Below are 23,690 nucleotides of genomic sequence, written 5' to 3'. Positions count from 1 at the left end.
AATCCTAGTCTATTTTAATTGAATAGTACATAAACCTTTCTCCAAGTAGCGACCCACAGTTGAATAGTGTTTGTCCATGCAATATTGGAATTTTTGCATGACTTTGGAAAAGAGAAAAAGCCCTTGGCCACAAAAGTCACACTTTAAAAAGTGACCACACAGAGGGTCCTTCACAAAAACTACACTCCTCACTCCTTGGTATTCTCTTCTCTACCCTTCCAAAGTCACACATACATGCTTTAAGAAAATGATAGGACCATTACAGCACTAGCTACCATACAACACAAATGTGCTGTATATGAAACAATTCATTATATTTTAAAATGGCCTATTTAGTATTTTTTTTATCCCACGTCTACCATATATAATTTTAAATTTTATTTATAAATAATTATAATTTTTAAAATTTAATATTTAATATTTAAAAAAAAATTAATTGATAATATTAATATAATACTGTACAAAAAATTTGAAGAGCATTGCAAAGGGCTCTTTGAATCTTGAAATGTGTTTAAATTTAACTTATATAAACTTGTTTTAAGAATGAAACCTTAAAAAATATCTGTTAGAGTAACTTGAGATAAATTTTTTATCAGTATTGAAGTCAACAAAATGTTGTTTTGTTTTGTATGAAAGATAGATGTGAAAAGAAAAGAGGGTTACTTTAGTTGGTTTATTACTCCTTGAGATTCTTGATTTTGGTTTTGCGCCCCCACACCGAGCAACTTTCCGTCTTCATCTTTTGATCTTTTCTCACTCAAACTTTCTTTCTCTTAGCATTGCAATTCATTCTGTGGTCTATCATGATTCACAAAGTGATGGCAGAAACATAAAGTTCTTTGTCCTTTAGGAGTTTTGGATTGTGATCAAAGTTGTTCAATTATATCTGCTTATTTTTTTCTTCTTCTTTTGATCCGTGAAGTTTATTTTGTAGCGCTGGATCCACTCTGCATGTGCTTGTAGGTTTGACCTAAAGCGAGGAGCCATTGGTTTACTTCAAAAAGGGATAAATCTCTAATCATATCCAATTATGCTTCATATAGCAACTGCTCACCTAACAGCCAACTCTTCTAATATATCTCGGGAACACTGATTAATCATATCCCTTTTCTTTTACATTTTTCTAAATGTTATTGTAATACCCCATACCTAAATAATAAAGATTTACAAAAAATATCATATATTAATGGATGATAATCGCTAAACCAGTTAATGGATAATAATTGCTAAACCAGTTATGTCCATTTATCTTATAACTCACTTGTAATTATCTATTTTACACAATGTTTGGTCTTAATTACAAAATAACTGTCAAATCACCTTAATAACATCACATACATAAATATAAATGGACAAAGTATAAACTTTATATGGATCCTATTTAAGTCCATGAATATATAAATATATCAATTTTCTCGGAAATTAAATTTTATCTTATTATTTATTAACTTATACATAAATCATATGTATTTTTATATACTTGAACATCGAAAAATCTTTTACAGATACACCACTCATTGAAATAATTGAAATAATTCAAAAATTCTTACCATACCTCAATAAGAAGAGTCATTATTCCAACTTATTTTTATAGTTTTCACTTATTCATAAAATAATTTATACAATTAAAAGTGTAGAGGAATGTTAAAGGATGTCTTTTTATATGAATGGTTAAACATAAATTACCATAAGACAATAAAAATGGGTAAATTATTCTTATGGGACACAACTTTATGCATTAGAGGTTATTATCATAAAAGACGACTTCACGTTCAATATAAAAATAAATAAACAAATAAATTATTATAACGATACAACTTAGTTATGAAAAATGGAAGTCCAAAAGTGAAATAATGATCATTGAGCACAACTTTAATTTGCATTAATCATTTATTTGATTTTTTTTAAAGTAAAATAGTGCTACACAACTTTACTTTTATTTATTTTTTAATTTTTTATTTGCCTAAATTGGAAAATATTAGTGTAAGAAAGAAATATTGGATAAAAAAAATGAAAAAATATTACTATTTATTGAATAAATTAATTATTTTAATATTTTTATTTATTTATTTAAAGAATTGTTTAAGAAATTGATTATTATAATGTATTAATAGTAAGAAATGGGAATAAAAAAAGTGAGTTATTTAAAAATATAAAATAAAATAATTTCAAAAATTGTTTAGTAATTTGTTTGATTTATTTAACAAATTATTTAAAAAATGTGTTTGAGTTATTTTTTTAAAAATAGTAAATAATACGAGTTAATAACTAATAATACTATATATGGTTAATGGTTATAAGTATGAATTAATTATTTAATCAATTATTGAATAATAAGTTTGATTGTTCTATAAAAAAAATTAATGTGTTTGATTTTTTTTTAAATATTTAATAAAATAGTAATTATTTTGTAACTTTGTTATTTAAGTATGTGATTTAAATTTTGGAATATATTATATGGTTGTTTATGTTGATAATATTTATAGTTGTAAAGAATCACGAATGAAGTAAAAAAATTGGATAGTGTATGGTTGGACTGTTGGTACAGGTTCTTTTATTAATTTTTGGAATGATAAATGGTGCTCTACTACTTCTTTAGCAAATATTGCAGGATTATCTGATGGTGTTAGCATTCCGGATACAGTCTCTCAATTTTGGACAGGTTGTGATTGGAATATTCCCTTCTCTTTACAGCAGATGCCTCTTTTTTTTAATCATATCATGATTAGAGAGGACCAGGATATTCCTAACTGGATTCTAAATGAGTCTGGTCGTTTCACTCTTAAATCGGCTAGGACTTTTTTCTTGGAACCAGGAGTTCCAGGTGGTTGGGGTAAATTCATTTGGTCTTCATCTATTCCGCCTTCCAAAACTCTAGTACTCTGGAAAAATTTTCATGGGCGACTTCCTACAGATCAACATATTCAGAATAAGGGTTTGCATATATGTTCTATGTGTTCGCTTTGTGAAAAGCAAGAGGAATCTATTCAACATCTATTTTTTGAATGTTCTAACGCATTGCATATTTGGAGTTGGGTACGACAAATTTTTCTTACTTCTCATTTCTCTAATAAGGATGATCTACTTTCTTTTATTAAGAGTGATGGTAGTCCTTTGGTTAAATTGATTAAGCTTGCGGTGATAACCTTTTCTATATGGATGATATGGCGTATGAGGAATTATGCTAGATTTCAGGATAAGATTGGGGTTTCTAAGGCTATTTCGATAATTAAAGATTTAACTTGTCTAGTGGGAAATTCGTCTAAAGCTTCAATGAAGAATGATATGTTGGACTTCAACATGATTAAGTTTTTCGGTATTACGACTCGTAGTGGTAAAGTTCTTCGTCCTCTTCCTATTAGATGGGAATTTCCTTCACCAGGCTGGGTCAAAATTAATACTGATGGGGCTGCTAGGGGGTATCCTGGTCTTGCTACTTGTGGAGGTATTTTTCGTGGGAGTATGGGAGAATTTATTGGTGCTTTTTCAGCGTTTCTTGAAGTTCAAACTGCTTTGGTTGCTGAGTTTTATGGAGTTATACATGCTATGGAGGAAGCTCAAAAAATGGGACTTACTAATGTCTGGCTTGAATGTGATTCTGCCTTGGTTTGTGCTGCGTTTACTGCTAGGACTAATGTTCCGTGGATGCTTCAGAATCGATGGAATACTTGTCTTAATTTGTGTGGGACAATCAGGTTTAGGGTAACTCATATTTTTCGTGAAGGGAATGCGTGTGCTGATAAGTTGACTAATTTAGGATTTATTCATAGAGAATCTTTTCATTGGTATAATAGACTCCCAGCTAGTCTGTTTTTAGAATTCTTTATGAATAGGTATAATCTACCTATGTATCGTTTGTGTTAACATATGGGTTTTGGTCTAGTCCCCCCATATTTTTGTATTTTCTTTCTTTTTTCTTTTTTTAATAATATTTTTTTTTCATGTGATGGCAGATGATTGTTGTTACTTAAGGTGTCAATTTAGCTGAGATGTCAAGTTGCATAGTGATGCCTAACACGAAAACTTTATAAAAAAAAAACATTACAAAGCATGATATTTTCCTGTCTAAATATATATTCCAATTTTCCAATTAATCTATAAGTCCAACTTGTTTTATTTACTAATTATTTTAACCAGTTTGCACAAAATAATAAAATAATCCAAGACATTATTATCATATTTCATAAAATAACCAGATATATTATTAAAGATTTAATCACATTATTTTACTTCATATTTCTAAACCAACCTGTGAATTACTATTACATTTATTTTCTTATTATTAACTCAATTTATTTACTAATTTATTAAAAAAATTAAAAAAATAAAAAATATTAACAATTAAATTCTTACATAAATCAACAAAATTATCAAACATTTTTTTACATAATTTTATTTCATATTTTTAAACAACTTTCTGCATTCTTTTATATTAACAACATATTTCTCATTATTAATACATAATACTAAATCACTTTTAAATAATTATTTACATCAATAAAGTTTTTTACAAAATTTATGAAAATTTATTTTTCCATATTTTTATTAAATTAATATATTTTTTACAAATTGTTACACACTATTTCCTCACTTTTAATAAATTATAATAAATAATTAAGTTTTTAAAAAATAAATAAATAAAATTATCAAATTAATTGTTAAATCATTCAATCAAATTATATAATTTATTCAATAAATTGTATTAATGTTTTCCTATTTTTTTATCCAGTCTTTATTTTACCCTAACAATTTTCAATTTATACAAATTAAAAGAAATTTAAAAGATAAGGAGTTGAAGTCCTCATAGGAAACATATAATTTCAATGCAAAAATAATACACAAAAGTTGTCATACTCATGTAATTTTGCATGAAAAATCGTAAGACTCGTGCTTGTCTTCATATCTTTTTAAAATAGACCCAAATTAGTGATTAACACGAATGAAAGTCTTATGATTTTTAAGTTTTATGCTTCATATACATGACTTATTTATTTTCATAATTTTTTTAAATATGGTTATTCTCTTAATTTATATGCAAAATTGCACCTTTCATTTAAAAAGTCCTTTGAAGATCTATCTATATATGAGACTGAGTAAATATACATGCTATGCTAATATTGACACAAACAATTTGAAACTTGAATTTCTTAACTAAAGATTGAGGTTCGATATCTATTTAGATATGGATTTGTGACTCAACAATACAATTTTCTCTCATATTGGATTGACTGATAAAGATATTATTTGAATACTAGATATTAATAGCAGAGTTTGAGGGGAAGTTGGTCCTCTAATTTTTCATATATAAAAAATTGTATATAAGTTTTTTTAGTATATTTTATATATTTGATACCTCCAATATTTTGTACACCTATAAAATAAATTTGTTACCTATAAAATATTTTTTTTTACCCCTTATTTTTGAAGATTCGTCAGTAATAGATACCTCTATATTACATAAAAAAAAAGTTATTTAAACCACAATTAATTATTATTTATTTGAAACTATCAACATATTAATTTGAGCTTTGTTGTTTTTCAACACGTTTATGCATGCTATTCCATTATTGTGAGAGCAGTAGATTTTAACTTTGGATGGCTGATTTTTGCCGTTGTGTTGGGGACTCTTGTCTCCATCATATAGGCACCCAGCAACTCAAGCTAAAATGTGATATGAATGTTATCAATATGGAAATCACAATCATTAACTTTAGGCAAATGAGCAGCTATTCTTGTTTTGAAATAAGTTGAATACACACAATGCACAACCCCTAGGTAGGTAGGTAAACAAAAAAAAAAACTAAAATAATTCCTCTGGTGAAAGTTTTACCTCTTTTTTTTTATATAAAATATTTTATGTTAGACTTCAAAGTTTTATCTTTTACTTATAATTTGTTTCATTTTATATTAACATTAGTTTACTATATACAATTTAACTAAAATAGATTTTATTAATATGAATTATTAATAAATTAATTAATGTATGAATTGAAGTTGAAAGAAATGGAATAATAAAATCTCTTTATCTTCTCTTCAAAAATTACAATTCAAATAATTGAATTTGTTTAATTTCTGAAATCAAAGTTAAAAATTATAAAATTTGATGTTGGAGATCCTATATTGATTAAAGATAATGATATTTTATAGTATTTAAATGGATAAATTTTTTACTTATAAGTTAGTTTTATGAGATTGAATTAAATTTAAAGTTCATTTTGATAAATAGTGTTGGTTAAGGTTTAAAGGACAGAGGTGATTATTCCATATCTGCAGGGCAGATTCTCCCTGCACCAGATCATTTTGGACTGCACCCAATATATGCAAAGGAAAAGATCGAAATACCCTTAATGAAATGAAAATTAGGATTTAGGTAAAATGTGCACCCAACCCAGCAGTAATGTTTTTAGAATAAATCAAGGTTTCGCAGCAGTCCTTCTCTAGTGGCTCCGTTTCGTTCTCCAGTGGCTTCAATCCTTCTACAATGGTTTCGTTTGCTGTTGTCGTGGTGCCTCAACGCTGCTTTCAAGTTCCGATGTTGCCACAGTCACGAGAAGAATAAGAATGGAGGTGCTTGGGTTGCTCTTTGTTTAAGTTTCCAAGCTTCCGCGCACTGCTTCACACTGACCACATAAAAATGAAGGGTGCACTATTTGGGTGTGGGTTGGATACACATTTTACTTAAACCCTAATTTTCATTTCATTAATGGTATTTTGATCTTTTCCTTTACATATATTGGATGCAATTCAAAATGATATAGTGTAGGGAGAATCTGCCTATCTGCAGTTATAGCTCAAGAAGTCTAGGCCTCCATATACAAAATTGCTATTTGCTTTCGGTTTTATTTGTCTTTTGTTCAATTTTGATGTTGTATAGTGCTCCTCTAGAAATTGAAAGCTAGAAAAAAAAAACTTAAAATTTATTTTTTAATATAATATGAAATTCATTTATGATACTGTTAAAAGCCATTCCTTAATTGACTAATTAAAAAGTAGTTAATTTAATTTATGTTAAATAGGCTGCCGAGTCTATCAATCTTTTTCTGTATTTTTAAATCTTTATGCACAAACCATTTCCTTCTCCTTCATTTGTATTACTCTGTTTTTTTTCTCTCTCTCAAATTGGTAGAAGAGAGAATAAAGTGTACCCCACAAGCATAAACTAAAGTGAAATTTGACTTTGGAAAAATGAGAGGAAAAACAAATGCAAAAGCCGCGAGTAGCGAAACTAGGAATAAGGAAAGAATAAAGGCAATGAGCTTGCTATAGATGGGAATCAAAATGGAAATTATGACTGCAAGTGACAATGTCAAATTTGTTTGAAACATGATTGGCCTCTAATGATTACCTTTTGATATAACCCACTTATTAAAGGAAAGCTTACAAAAGGCACTTTCATATGCTAAAGTAATACTAACCAACCATGTATAATAAGGACACTAACTTCCACTCAAATCCCTTCTCTATTATAAGGCAAAAATACTCTAGTTTTCAGAGCCCACTCTATAAATCAAGGTTAGGTATCTCTTTTTTTATCCATTTTTTAGTACTTAATGGAATCTTAACCTTTAAAAATTCATAGTTTTTCACCTTTCATGTGAAGGGGTTTATTATAATGTTTGGTGAGACATTTTTCACCTTCTTCGTCAATTTTGACCAGTTTTTTTTACTAAAATAACCTTTTAACAGTTCATAACAATTGCATGCTTCTTTTAAAAAACTTGCAAAAAAAGTTATTTCGTTGTTTCTTACAAATTAAATAATAATTTCTGAAAATATTGAACATTATAGAATGGTTTATACTAAAAATAATTACTCAAATCAACCTTGCATAAATATATTTACTCTTTGCAGTTAAGTAAGAGAGTAAAATAAATGTATCTGAAACTTTTTATATTGTCATATTTCTTAACAAAGAATTTTTCCTGTGCATAGGATATATATGTTTATTTTATGTAATAAATGTTTATGATAAATAATTTCAAATATATAAATTATAATTAAAATTCTGAATAACTATTTTTTTACAATTATAAATTATAATTTAGTTTATAATGAGTAATTTATATTATGATGTAAAAAATACTTTTTGACTATTATTAATTTAAAAGTATTTAAATTAAATTTGAAAATAAAAAATGAAAGGGCTGAACTGAAATAGCAAGAGGTTAAAAAACATCTCTAAAAATATTCTCATTGAAAGAAAGACGTCTACAAAATAGTTCAATATAGTAATTTATATATTTTGAAGATTACATTTCTTCCAATACTTTTTATTGATGAACATATAGTATCCTACAACTAATAATCAGAAATAATTTGTGACTGTGCTACCTATATTGTTTTAACACTGCAGAATTGACCCTAAGACTAACAAATCAATAATCAATTATGTGATTTAGAACAGACCTTTTGTGTAATTAATATGACTAGTGTGGAAGTTTATTTTTTTTAATATTTTTATAATTAAAAGGTTTACATGAATTATTATAATGACTTTCAATAACTTGTTCAGTTAGAAGGTCTTCAATAACTGCGGTGTTGTGTTTATTTGTTGTGAATAGATATTCAAACGTATAATCTATTATAATCATATAATATAATCGATTATAATGAAAGAAAAATTAACATAATCAATTATCATGGAGTAATAAGAATGAATTCATTTAATGATTATGGTTTATCTAATAAAAAATAATAAAATAAAATAGCAATAATAATAAGAAGAAAATAAAAAATTATTTCAAAATAAAAATAAATAAAATACTAATACTAATAATAAATATTACAAAATAATTATAGTAAAAATAATAACAAGAAGAAAATTTTAGTAGTTTTATAAACATATCTTCTAATTTAAAAAAAAAAATTATTACATATATCAAATTTTCACAAATCTTCTGTTTATCATTTTGTTTAGTTTTCATTATCTTTTCCTTATTCCAAACAAACAACCACATTTTTCATTTTTTTTATTTCTCTCACTACTCATCAAATAACTTATTTAACATTTTCATTTTCATCCGCTTAGTAAATTTAAAAAAATCCTAACTAAGGAAAACTCCACATGAAAAAAAAAAAAAAACAGACGAGGGAAGAAAAAATTATACTTTGATTAATCATAAATGATCTTTATTTTACCATCATTTCACAGTCTGATCCAGAAAATAATGAGAATAATTAATTTTGAAAATTTAGGGTGAAGTAAAAATCAATTTAGTGAACTTTCTTTAGATAAATGATAAATTATTAAATAGTTAAAAAATAATTTATGTATTAAATAATTTAAAATTTTTATTTTTATTATTTTTAGAGTAATTTTACTAAACAAAAAATGGGTTTCACATAATTAAAAAAATGAAAACTATATGCAAGAAAAACCATTGAAAAATTGCATATGCCTCTTAATAAAAGACTAAAAAATACAATTGAGTTCTATTTGTGTTGTATTTTTTCTAATATGGTAATTTGATTTTATATTTATTCATTTTGAAATTAGATGGTGCAGAATTATGCTTTCTTTTAGATTGGTTATTCCAGCAGAGGGAGTTTTTTTTTTTTTTTCTTAAAATGAGTACAACTAAATGTTTTGGTGTTTAATTTTATAAAGTAATTTATGGTAACGAGGATCCAGTAAATCCAAAACTAGATGTATGCTTATTCATGCACATGGTTTTCAAAGTTATTTTTCTTATTTTGTTGAGAAAGATATTTTGGCATTGACATAATATTACTCTGCTCATAGCAGTAACTAGGAATTGGTTGTACCTCTGGGCTTGGTTTCCTGTGCTGTGAATATGTTGCTACTGCTTTAGTTATGTGGATTTGTCGCCTTATATATTTAGCTGCAGAATGCAGATCCTGCATGCATATAGCAGTTCTTCAATTTGTGTCTGTTCACACTTGACATAATAAATGCATGGAATGGACCCTATAGATGCAATCAGATTTCTGTCATTAATAACTGTTTTATAACTAATTATTAAAATAATCTTTTTTTTTAAAACTCTTTATATCAAGTTTATAAACACACTAACAAACTCTAAGTAAGACTCCGATTTGTTGTAATTTTAAAGAACGTATAACAAAAAAAAAAAACCGTTTTATGTCACTTCCTACCTTAGACGTGCAAAACGCAGGGTAGGTAGTTAAATGACTTTTCTGGCAGACCCTTTAACCAAGTTTTTTTCTTCAACTTTTTCTTTTAAGAAGTGTACGAACCTAAATAAGAAAGATTGCGATTAAGTGAAATATAAGAAATATAATAACAAAATGCACACCTTTACATTGGAGAATAAAAACATAGAAAATAATGTAAAAATAAATGTAAGAACTAAAAATTCAGGGTTGTATATGGTTAAAGAGAAATAAGTGAAAATTTGAGTACAGATATTTTTGTTTGAAAGTTGTTTAATTGAAAAGATTTGAGAAGTGAAGGAAAAATAGTGAAATATATTATCGTTGCTCGCTTATAGAAACTTTTCTTGTTGAACCTCTTAATTAGTTAGTTTGATTTTTGTGATAAATCCGTATTAACAAACTTAAGACATTATTTTCCTATCTCTTTCGTCAGCATGCTTTCAAGGCAATTTAATAGGGTTGATAATGGCTAATGCTTAGATAAAAGATACTAGAAATTAAATATTGTGTTCATTATTTTTATTTTCAAAAAGATCCCTTGTGGTACCTCCATGTCTATTCTCAATAAATACTTGCATATAGCAAACTGTTTTACGTACCTAGTAAAATAAATTATCATTTTAAATTAAAACCATATTAAAAAAAATCGTAAACAAAAACAATAATTAAAAATGAAATATCAAGCTTAATTAAAAGTCCATCCAAAGAAAAACTTAGGAAAATATTTTTATTTTAGTGACAAAAGGTCTGCTATAAGAGATGCTTCTGAACAAAATTTTTAATAGACAAAAAAAAATCCAATTGGCACGCTATAACGTTGGAAGAAGTTTATATAAACAGAAGTAAGAAGTAGAAATGAAGAGAGTTGATTATGAGAATGAAAATAGAGTGCGAAAAAGAAAATAGAAGCATTTGGAGTGGGTATAAATAGAAAGTGGAAGAAAAACATAAAAAAGGATGAATGGTTTGCATGGAAGATGAATGATACATATAGGGAAAGTACGTACGTAGGCATATCCAGAGAGGATCATTAATCGAGAAACAACCTAAACTTTTATGGCAGTGGTCCATATTTTGTCTGCCAATTTATATTTCATTCATCACACCCACGTGTAAGTAATTGCACGTATGCCACATGGGACATCTTAATCGTATTTTACACTACCTAATCATATTTGGTATCAAGTTTTTACATGTAACCATTAAAAAATGGCAAAGAGTCAAATGCAATCACAAAAAGATAAAAAAATAATAGAGAATGAAAAAGGCCCAATAAATTACATCAAAATTCTTTTACTTCTTTTGTAAGGCATTTAGGATGAAAAAAATATTCTGTTTGATACCTTTATTTAATTTTAAGTTTGCCTCACATTTAAGCCGTTACGGTCCTAAATTAAATGACCATGTGTGCCATGTCCCCTCTCCAACCATCTAAGCTTCTGTTTTATCATTTGGAAAATCCTTGTCTTCAATTGAAGGGCACACACGACAAAAGAAATATGAGCTGTATAGAAAAGAAAAGCCAACCCCCTAAATAAAAAACAAAACCATATGCTGACAAAATGTACAAGAATTTATCTCACCAAAATGTATAACCATTTAACTTTGGAATTAGTTTTGGTCACATCAACCATTTTGTTCATTATATACTTTAAATTTCCTTCACTTCTAATATGATTTTGCATAATTGCAACACTAAAGTTTCTCTTTTGAGACCCTTTCTTTCCCTTTTATAGTTTTCACTTCTTCTTATCTCACTCATTCTTCTTCTCATACCATCTTGTGAGAGACAAACCTTCATTCATCACTCATTTAGGGTTTTGTTTTCCACGAATTTTCTTTATATTATTCATTTAGAGTGTACACTATTAATACCTAAAGGAGTCATCTCTTATATTACAAATATAGAGATATTTATCTTCACAAATAAAAATCATAAAAACAAAAATCTCCAAAAGGAAAAAAAGGAAAAAACAAAAGAAAAGTATGAGATACAGAGAATAAAATGATATATATTTATATATGATCAACATAAATAGTATCCCTCAATTGATCCCTTAGTTGTTTGATTCTTTGCCTTTGGTAATAGATGAAAATATAAAAGAATATTATATAAGAACAATTGAATATAAAAGAAAATATTATAAAATATTCTGTAAGAGCATCTGTATATTATGCTAAAAAGAAGAATATGAATGGAGAAACTAACAACCAAATAAATCTCAAGAAAGAAAAGGATATAAGAGTAATTTGCTCGGAACACAATTATTTTGCTTGAGACCGGTTCTCTCTCCAATCTTCACTCGCGAAACCGAATTCAGACTCAGCCACCACAAAACAATCTATAAATGATTCTTCATTCCTAACCTCATGATTCTCGTTTACTCATTCCCCTCCCAACCGTATCATCAATTTCCGTTTCCGACACCCTCCACCGATACCTCCCGCCACGTGTCACTCCTCCATTAGCCTTCCCTCCGGTGCCTGTGATCACCGCCTCTCACAGCTATCAAACCCCCACCCTCCCTCCTCCTCTCCAACGCTTCAACCTTCCTTCCCTCTTCGTAACAATTTCCTCGTCGCACCAAAATACTACACAACACTTCCTCTCTCTATCTCTCTGTCTCTCTCTCTCCCTCACTCTCGCACACACACAGACACTCAACACTGAAATTGAGATTGCAGCATATTCATGGAGATGGCTCACGTGAAGACACGAGCTCGAACTGCATTGGGCGTTGGAGCTTCTGCGACTTCACCGAAGAGAAAGAAAATCGCCATTAACAACAGCAACAACATCTCACCGTCCTCCTTCGTTCAACTCAAGAGTTTGAGTAATACAGCGGCGTCGGAGACGGAGGAACGCTGTTCCGGCGACTCTCCGGCGTCGTGTTGCTCCAGCAACGGATCATTCGACGGAAAACGAATCATCAAATTCTCAGATCTGGAGGTGATTATTGTTAATTATTATCAACGAATCACCTAAATTTAATGTCGGCGCAGCGATTTAATTGAACTTCCGTTTTGTCTCTCCTTAAGTGCTTCCCATAAATGTGTAATGTGTATCGTAACGCATTTTTTTCAGGTAGAGAACGCTCAAGTTGAGACGTCGACGTGCAACTGCCGTGAACAACAAATAAGGTTCGAATTGAATTAAGTTTTAAATTATTATTGATAGTTTTAAATTCAAAAAAGGAAAAGTGACTTCCAATCGTTTCAAATCTTTAATGATTCCGTCAGTTTGAATTCAAATAATTAAAGGGGTGTGTGTGTATTGTATCGTATGTGCAAGTCATCATGATTATTTCTTCCGTTCAAAAATCTAATTCCTTAACTCTGACATGCATGAATCAATAATGCGCATAATATATATATATATACATTCTGAAAGTTAATTGAAACACTCAACATTGTGTCCGCGCAGGAGAGAGATGAGTCTCTCGAGCGAGCTTCGAATTCCGAATTCGCAGGAAGTGGATTCAGCGGAGAAGAAGACAACGATAACCAAATCTCGCTGCTGCGTTTCATCAGCGCTGCAGAAAAGGCCAACGGATTCGGAGCTCGAAGAATTCTTCGCCGCCGCGGAGAAGGACATTCATAAACGCTTCTCAGAAAAGTAAGATAATAATAATAATAATAATAATACATTTCCATTTCAAATGTGAAAAAGTAAAAACTGTGATAAACACTGATGTGTGTGTATTATATTCCTTGTGAATCTGCAGGTATAATTATGATATCGTGAAGGACGTGCCCTTGGAAGGACGATACGAGTGGGTGAAATTGAAGCCATAAAAGTGACCAAGCTTGAAGGAAGAAAACGGTGAAAACGCTACTTGCTGACATTATTCTTACATTAATTTACTTGAGGTACTTGATTTTAATTACTTTGGTTTTCTGTCTTCCACGGTAGGAGTACGCTTTTGATTGGTGTACAGTTATGTTTATTTTTCTTCTATGGTTTAATTAAGGAAGGTGAAAGGGGACTTATCTCCCTTTGTTATTTGTGTACGGGTTATAGATACGGAGAAGCTAGTTCTGTGCGGAATCGGTAAATTCCGTCGGTGATGACTGTAGCGCAAATGGTTCCTATAAGGCTATAACAAAATTAAAGCCTCAATTTTCTTTCTTTGTGCTTCCCCCCTAAAATTCGTGTCTGTTTCTCTGTTTTTAACTTTGAAGGTACAGCAAAGTCAGTAACTGTTATGCTATCTTCTCTTTTTTCTTTATCTTTTCTTTCCTTCTTCTTCTTTTCCCCTTTCCCATAACGTTAATTTAACCCGTCTTTATCTGTCTTGTCATTTCATTGATTTATAATTTTAGTGATGTTTTGTCTTTTTCCTTTTTTTTTTAAACAATGGAAAAACTTTGCCTTTTGTCCCTAAACTTTCTGCGATAACTTGGATGGGTGTTGTTTATGCGTGGTTGGCGAGGTCTTTTTCATTTTATATAAAATATTATATTAAATCAAAAGGGAACAATATAACACGGTGAATAATATTAGTAAGCATGGTGAAATGTTGGAGGAGGACGTGATTGTTTGTCTAATTATAGGAAATGGGTGAGTTACAGTTACAGAAATGTAGAGGGGATTGGACGGACAGGTGATCTTATTTACCTTTACCCCATGTGAGAAAAGTCTTCTAGTTTTGGAACCAAATTCATTCCACTTTCACAAGTACAACAAAATTAGTACACAGACTACAGAGTAAAACTCGAGCATTGTTATTTCTACTACACTTACCTCTTTCTAGCTTCTTACATAATTAAATAAATTGCGTATGAGATAGTACTATCTCTTGTTAGGTAAAATCAAAATCTGAAACTGTTAATCTTTTGAAATCTATATATTATTCACCGGCTGGAAAAGGATCATAAGATGCGAGGGTGGTCCTGCTGCTGCTCCATAGCATAACAGATAGTAATGTCTCAGCGAGTTCGGGACGTTGAAAGGGAATGAATGAATGACCAGTGGCGAGTTACCTAATTATTTCGGTCGTCCTTTTCTGGTAACTTTATAGTCAGTAATTTATGCCTATTTTTAAATTGGTGAGTAAGTATGGTTTCCTTTAAAATGTTATTAACAATATATATTTAAAACCTTTTATTACTTTCTTTCTACATTATTGTCATTATTAAATGAAAAATTAAATTAGCCCATTAAATATTTAAGGAAAATCTTTATGAGTGAAACTTTTTTTTATATTTAAAATTATGGTGCTACGTAGCGTGGAGAGAAAGAAGCGTTTATTCCGTACTAGCTAGCGGGAGTGGGTTAGCGCAGCACATGGGTTGAGATTCCCTGCTGCGCGTGAATTTCATGATGTGGAATGGGTCGTGAAGGCAGAGACGAAGGGGTACTTTATCACACACAGAAGCAGGAAGCAATATGCCTGAGCAATTCCAGCTTTACGTTATTCAATAATCATTGCATTGCATAAAACTTATTATCCCGGGGAATAATTCGAGTGAGATCTCCAATTTCTTCATCTCCAAAACTATGATATTCTTCTCCTAAAAATCAGGATATTCTTTAAAACAGTTTAAATTTCCATCTTTCACTCACTTTCTTCCCTTTCCAGTTTTCCCTACTGTCTGTTACTCTGCTCTACCACCGCCGGCCTAATGGCTCCTCCGGAATATATATACCTGGTTTCAAATAGATTCCCTTTCTGCTCCTCTCACTATTCAAAATGGACCCCACCACCATCACAACTTAGTTTCATAAATTTAGTTATACAATTTTCAAAATATAATAATACAAATAAAAATGAAATAACTACTTTCTAAAGATTAGATAATTTATTGACTGTGGTAGACGGGTCACATTATTAAACCGTGATTTTTTTTACTCAAAATTACTTATATATATAGCAAATTTTTAAAATATTAAATATAGGGATCTGTTGCAGTTGGAAATACGATCTTAGGAAGAGGTCATACTCTTAAATACACGTTATTATTTTTTAGAGAAGTCATACATTTAATATGACTTGTTTTTACCTCCATCTTTCTTATTCATAGAACCTTCAGAATCAATTATCCAACCCCACTTCTGCATGGCATCATACATAATTTTTACATGATGATAAACCTTAAAGTGTAGAAGAACACCTTTTGTACATCTCCAACCCCATTTATGAAAACGACGAGAGTGAAGGGAGTGGAGCAAATACCCATTTGAGACAGAAGACACTTCTCACCGCTACATATCATTTACGTTTGAAAAGAAGTGGTTCTTCTTAGGAGGATGAGGTAACCCTTGTGTCACTCACTCACAGCTATATCCCTCCTTTCACTCCAATGAAGAAGCTCCCTTCAGAGTGAAGAGATGCAAGGCCTTGGCCACTTCATGCAGTAATTCAGGTAGAAAAGTAAGTCCTGCATACAAACTTCGAATTTTTTCCCAGAATATATTTTTTTAAGAAAAATTAACAACATGGAGCCCTCTCCACTCTATTTCCATATACAATTTATTTGGATGACGGTGATTTTTTTTTTAATCGCCAGTGAATTAAATTATTTGGTGTATATAGATACTCCAACTCCTATACAATATTCTAAAAATGAAAAATGTTTTCTCTCCAAACAAACCTATTCTTCTCTAAACAAAGAATACCTAATTTATAGAACCAAATCATACCAACATCATAACTACAAACATCAATAAGCCTACTTACTTCTTACAAAACTTTTCACAAAAAACTCATAATTCATGTGGCAAAAACATTACTTAAAAAAACAAACATACCACTAATGAACAATCGCCTTTTATACCTTTTTGCTTTTGATGGTATTTAGGCATGATATAGTAACCAAGAGACCTTACCTGATCAAGCCCTCAGTTTTGCCATAGTAAAAATTTCCAGTTCTGATGTTACATTTCTGAAGACAATCTGATTTCCTTGCTTCCAGATTTCTACTACTATAATCACCACATACAAGTCCAAAGCTTTGTTTCTAGCCATCAACTTAAATATAGAAAATTGATAAAAGTGGCTCTTTGATGATAGTCCCACTGAAAAGGTTTGTGTACTGTGATTTATCGAAATATCATTTTCTTGAAATGACGGAAGATTTGAATAAAAATAAAAATGAATACTTATATATATAGATTTATACAATTTTTTTTTATATATTTATGTTTGAAATTTATAATTAAAAAATCATAATTATTTGTTTAAAATCATAATAAGTAAAGATACAATTAAAAGAGTATATTTTATTAATTTAAAAAAAGTTTGTTTTTGTAAACAAACATAATTTGTATTAGTTTATATTTAACATTTTGTATTTTAACATTGAATTATATAAAATACTTCGTATGATGAAATATAAATTAATTTAAGAAATTATATTAGCATTTAAATTAAAAATATATTTTTCTTAATGAAGATTTTTTTTTATATTTTACCATTGAATTTAGGAAAATACTTTGTTTTATATTATAGAAATAATTTCTACAACAAGTAATAAATCAAACAAATAATTTTAATATTTAAATTAAAAATGTAATTTTGTTGTTAAAAACAAAATTAATTTGTAATTTTTTATAATTAATATTTCGTAATTTAACATTCAATTCAGGAAAATGATTTTTTATGAAATATAAATAATTTATATAATAAGTAATAATTTAAAAAAGTTATTTTAACATTTAAATGTAAAATGTGGTTTCGTTGTTGAAAATCAAAAATAAACTTTGTATTTTTTTTTAAAATTAATATTTTATATTTTAACATTCAATTCAGGAAAATAATTTCTTTTATGAAAGAAATATATTTTTTTATAATAAGCAATAAATTATTTTAGCATTTAAATGATGCAAACACCTTGTGTAAAATACATGATATAAGTTGGTTTGTCTAAACGATCCTTTTGTGGTGAATTGAGTTGTAATCCTCTAAAGTATTTAATGTAATTCTTTGAGAGAGCAATTTTTTTTTAATAATGAACATAGATTGAACATGTTACTACTCAAATTGAATCACGTTGTTAACTTTTTGTGTGTTGTGCTCTTTCTTTCTTAATCAATTATTTGGGATAACTTAAGCTTAAATTTATAACATGAAAATAAAATGAAAAACTCTAAAATAAAATAATAAAGATCCAAAAATCTAGGATATATATTTGATAATCATTATTATTATACAATCTCTTAAAAAAATTATCCAAAAAACACACGCTATTAAATGTATATTTAATACATGCTATTACCATATATTCATTGGTATTATACATATATATATTATTGAAGAAAATACATGATTTAGTAATTTAGAAGTGATAAAAAATAATATTGAGATATGTTTTTCTAAACTAATAATATCAGACAATGTCTGAACAAAAGAATTAAAATAATAAAAGTATTAATACATGCCACTGTAATCACTATTCACTAACAGCGATGAAGAATAAAGTAAAACCTCTCTAGACTATTTTGAAACCACGAGAGATGTAGAATACCATAGCTAACAGCTAATTTACCAAAATATGCTCAACAAGACTTTAGAAACCTGTTCAAATCAAAGTAAGAGTTCCAAAACATGTCGGATTTTTTAAGAAAATTTTATTATGTTTAATTTTTTTGTGTAGAAAACGTGCTTTTAGTTGTTATATTTTTATTTTTCAGTCAAGACTATATATATATATATATATATATATATATATATATATATATATATTTTATGTTGTGAGTTACGACTATGTGTGGGGTTTTTCCCTACATATTCTCAATATGGAGTGGAGTTGATTTGCATGCATTTAGCAGCAAATTAAATAATTGTTTATGCACACAAATTCAACAACCAACTCATCACCCGTCCTCTCACGGGTCCTTTGTTAACAAAAACTACAATTAAGAACAGAAGGGGCAAGCTTTGGTACATTGTACATAAGACCCAAATTCTTAATAACTAAAAAATTAATGATTTCTTTCTGAAGAATTTATGTACCTTAGTTTTTTTTAGTCGAAAAAAAAATTAAAATAATAAGAAATATTTCACAAATACTTCAACTTAAGAACATCATTACTAACACTATCAATCAGGGTACCAAAGCGGGTTAGTGAGCGTTGAAGTTGTTCCATATAATGAATTGTCACCGAATATAAGTTTAAATTATAACTGTTAAACAAAACATTATGAATTCATATATCTACCGAAAACACATTCACTTAAAAAGATTTCATATTAAAAATGAAAAGTTTTGAATTTATGCAATAATTCTATTCGACCTCATTTTTCATATATCTTTAAATTTCACCTTTTCCTAACAGATATCCTTATTTTCAATTTTTTTTATTCTTATTAAATATTTCTTTCCATTCGAATCTTGCTAATATGTATACATGTCCAGATCCAAAAAAATTGAAAAAAAAGAGATTTTTTTATTGATTCAATTTTCAATCAATTTGTAAATTACAAACTGAATACGAGTTATTTGTGTCGATCTCATTAAAAATATCAATATACATATCAGATTCTTTCTTCCTACGTCTCCATACTTTCTTTCTTATGTCACCCTCATACTAAATGTGAAAATATCATTTTATCCTTTTTTTTTGTCACCTCTTTGAATTTGAAATAATAAGTTATGAATTATGTAATCCGGATATATTCTGAATTATATAATCCAGAAGTCAATCTCATATTTAGAAAAGCCTTCCATATTATGTAATCCGGAAGCTAATCACACATCTAAAAAAAAGGTTTCCAGATTACATAATCCAGAAGCAAATCTTATGTATAGAAAAGACTTTTGTATTACATAATCCAGAAGCTAATTATGAATCTAGAAAAAGACTTTCAGGTTATGTAATCCGAAATATTAAAAAGGATATTTTTGGAATAAAAAAACTTATGGTGTGAGACAAGAAGGTATGGAGGTGCTGGAAGAAGCAGCCTACATATCAATGTATACAAAAATAGTTTTTTTTTTCATTTACAACAAAATAAAGACAATTGCTTCCTGTACCATATCACTGCACCCAATTACAAGGGAAAAGACAAATGGATTCATATAAAATTACATTCTGAACCCCCTTTTCCAGAACACAATAATCTCCGGATAAATTTTTTTGGAATGTATTATTTTCAGTTCTAGATTTTTTTATCCAGAATGAGATTTTGATTTTTTGTTTCTGGATTTTTATATATGGAACACAATAATTTCTTCTAGATCTACTTTTCCAGAATGCATTGTTTTCAATTCTGAATTTTCATTTTCGGAATAAAGGGTATTTTCGGAATTTTGAAATTGTGTTGGGTGCAGGTTCAAAAGTGTTGGGTGCAGGAAGCAATTGCCCAAAATAAATCTAAAATAGGAGTGCTTCTTCCTGCACCTCCATCCCTTCTTCAGCCACCCCCATAGTAAACTTGATTTTACTATTATGCCCCTCAGTAAAATAATATTAAAAATTTAAAACTAAACCTAATTTTATCCCAACCCACTTTGTTTTATCTCTTTGCTTCGTTTCACCAGCAACAGCAGAAGGTGCGGCGACACCCACCCCTCTCATTCACCTCCTTTTCTTCAAACGACCAACAACCTCCATTCTCGCCCAACAGCCCCATCCTCGTCACCATTCACTTCCATTGTAACTCCAAATCATTGTTGAAGCATTGAGCCTCTTCATCCAACACAGAAAAGGTTAGTTCCAGATTTTTTTGTAAAGGAATTGTTTTAAAGCATGCATTGTTTTGTTCCGCATCACAAAGATTTTTAAATCCGGTAGTGTGTAGTTAGGTTCCATATTCAATAATCCGGTAGTCTTTTTCAATAGTTCCAAATTCGGTAGTCTTTTTGAATAGTTCCGGATTACATAGGTTTCAGATTAAATAATCCGGTAGTCTTTTTGAATAGTTCCGGATTACATAGGTTTTTGGATTAAATAATCCGATAGTCTTTTTGAATAGTTCCAGATTACATAGATTTTCGGATTAAATAATCCGGTAGTGATTAATTAGTTATATAATCCGGTATGTGTTTTTTAATTGTTGGTTTCGGATTACATAATCCGGTAGTATTAATTTTAGGATTTCAGATTAGCTAATCCGGAAGTGACTTTTTTTTGGAGTTTCACTTATGCAATCTTGTTTAGTTTATTTTGTTTCCAGTTGAAGAACTTTTTTTTTAGATTATGTGCCATGGTTCACCTATGATAGATATGGCTAAAACAAGAGGTGGTGGATCTCAAGGTCATGATCGAACAAGACCAACGACATCCGTCCGTAGAAGAGATCGAGGTGTTGTGGAGGAAAGAATTGGTGATGTTAATATTGATAATGACAATCAACAAGAATTACAAGATGATAGGCAAATGGACCAGGGAGAAGGGTTTCCTGGAGGACCTTCTGATATGTCTTTGCTGGTAAATTTTGCTGACCGTGTTGCTGTTAAGCTTTGGGATGGTGAGGTAAGAACGAAAAAACCTTCAATTAAATTGTTTTTGTTAATTATTGTTTAAATTGATTTAATTATATTAAATATATACAAATTTTGTATTAGGATCGGGGAGAACTTAAATTGGTATCTCACGGTAGGAAATTACGTAAATTTGGGATGCCTCATGCTGAGATTGAAATTCTTATACAAAATTCTGGATTATTTAGTCTGTGCAATATAAGCTATGAGGTGGGGGACAGGGGGTTGATTTCAGCCTTTGTTGAAAGGTGGCATGCTGAGACAAACTCCTTCCACCTTCCCATAGGTGAGATGACCATCACACTTGATGATGTGTCATCTTTTTTACACCTCCCCATTTTGGGTCAATTCCCTACGTATGTGCCCTTAGAGTACAACGGAGCTGCAACTATTTTAACTGAGTTATTAGGGGTGGAGGAGGCTCGTGGGAAGGCTAAGATGAGATAGTGTCGAGGTGTCCACGTGCGATTGAGTTGGCTTCGAGATATATATGCGGAATGTTGCGCTCAAGAGGCTTGGGAGTGTGGTGCTAGAGCTTACTTGTTGCATGTGGTTGGATGCACTATTTTTGCAGATTAAAGTGCCACATCTGTATCTGTTTCGTACTTGTTGTTATTCAACAATCTTCGTATGTGCGGTGGATACGCATGGGGAGCAGCAACACTTACACATTTATATGAGCAGTTGAAGGATGCCTCCTACTTTAACACAAAGCAGTTGGGCAGTTATGTGACACTTGTTCAGGTATGAAACCATACAAATAATTAGCAATCACATGTTACATTCCATAATTTTTTGTATTAAATATTTTATAATTAATATAATGGAATTACGCAGGCATGGATTTATGAGCACTTCTCGGGCATGGGAAGAAGGGATATTATCCCTCATATGACGAGGTACATCCACGGGCAGCACGATACATTGTTGCCCATCAGATTTGTGCGGGTGCATTTGGATGGGCTCACACACGATGATGTCAGCTGGACTCCATATGAGGACCACAGATTGAGCAGGCCATTTGAGACCATTTATTTATTCTTGGGTCACCTACGATTGGGCAGCTTATCACAGAGACATATGCCCGAGCGTGTGTTGCGCCAATTTGGCTACGAGTAGAGCATTCCACCATCACCGATGCCCACTGAGAGTCCTGGTGCACATGTCATTGATCAAAGGTGGTTGCAATTTGATCACCACTTGGTGACAGGTTTGACAGCTGCTTCTAGTCCATCTGCATGTGTTCCTGAGTACATGTCTTGGTTCAGGACGGTGCCACACCCATACATTTGCAGAGGTGAGCTTGGAGATCGACCCAGTGTTGTACCACGTCATCGCCTTTGTAGTCCAAATGCTGAGCAGGCAGGTCTCTCGTCTCAAGATGAGCGTGCACATTCGGTAAGTTTTTTTTTTTTTTTATTGTTATGTGATTAAACAATATATTTGAGAAGTTTAATTTATTTTGAAGTTGATGCAGGGTATATTTAGGCGCATTGTTAGTATTCTCCAACGCATGATAGATTGTCGTCAGGTCACTGAAGGCACTGATGCATATGAGAGTACAGAGGCAGCACTGCATTTAGCCCGAAGCGTGACAGATGGCGGGGCGGTGTACACTAGACGATCACGTAATGTTCGTGGACGTCGTTGATATTTTGTTTTATTACATGATTGTAATAATAATAACTTTGTATGTGTACAATATGGTTTAATTAATTTATGTTGTAGTGTTTGCTATTTTATTTTTATCTGACATAAACACGAATTCATTATGAATCGGAAATGAAGTAATAAATTATGAATCAGAAGTTAAGTAATAAATTATGAATAAGAACCCCACATTATAAATTATGTCTACATCAATCGTCTCCAAGGTTCACATATGTCAGACTAATACTAATTAATTGGGTAAAAGATTGCATCCTACCAACGTAATATGATGACCATAACCTTGCCTTTGGGTAACAATGTGTACACCATAAAATGTCAGCGGTAGGTATGGGACAATCATCAACCATTTTTACCTGCACAAAGTGTGAATCATATACATGACCAATACATAGTAATCGGTGTAGACCAACATCGGTAGGGGGTGCAGTACGTAATGGGAAAATAGTAATACTTTGTTT

The 23,690-nt window shown here is 30.1% G+C and overlaps 2 protein-coding genes across 2 annotated transcripts; both read left to right on the top strand.

Moving 5' to 3' along the window:
- The first annotated feature begins 12,334 nt into the window (after window positions 1-12,334).
- On the top strand, window positions 12,335-14,366 carry LOC137808308 (cyclin-dependent kinase inhibitor 7). The gene is made up of 4 exons (XM_068609346.2): window positions 12,335-13,087; window positions 13,223-13,278; window positions 13,562-13,753; window positions 13,863-14,366. Exons 1-4 carry the CDS (start codon window positions 12,830-12,832, stop codon window positions 13,930-13,932), a joined length of 576 nt encoding a protein of 191 aa, XP_068465447.2. The 5' UTR covers window positions 12,335-12,829; the 3' UTR covers window positions 13,933-14,366.
- Window positions 14,367-19,742: 5,376 nt separating this feature from the next.
- LOC150028898 (uncharacterized) lies at window positions 19,743-23,253 on the top strand. The gene is made up of 3 exons (XM_090299703.1): window positions 19,743-22,305; window positions 22,399-22,959; window positions 23,039-23,253. Exons 2-3 carry the CDS (start codon window positions 22,699-22,701, stop codon window positions 23,210-23,212), a joined length of 435 nt encoding a protein of 144 aa, XP_090155829.1. The 5' UTR covers window positions 19,743-22,305; window positions 22,399-22,698; the 3' UTR covers window positions 23,213-23,253.
- The last annotated feature ends 437 nt before the right edge of the window (window positions 23,254-23,690 follow it).

Source organism: Phaseolus vulgaris, chromosome 3, assembly GCF_051622355.1.
Source record: "Phaseolus vulgaris cultivar YP4 chromosome 3, ASM5162235v1, whole genome shotgun sequence".
NCBI lineage: Eukaryota > Viridiplantae > Streptophyta > Magnoliopsida > Fabales > Fabaceae > Phaseolus > Phaseolus vulgaris.
The sequence above is the reverse complement of the archived record's forward strand: the minus strand, read 5'-3'. Positions and strand labels throughout refer to the sequence as shown.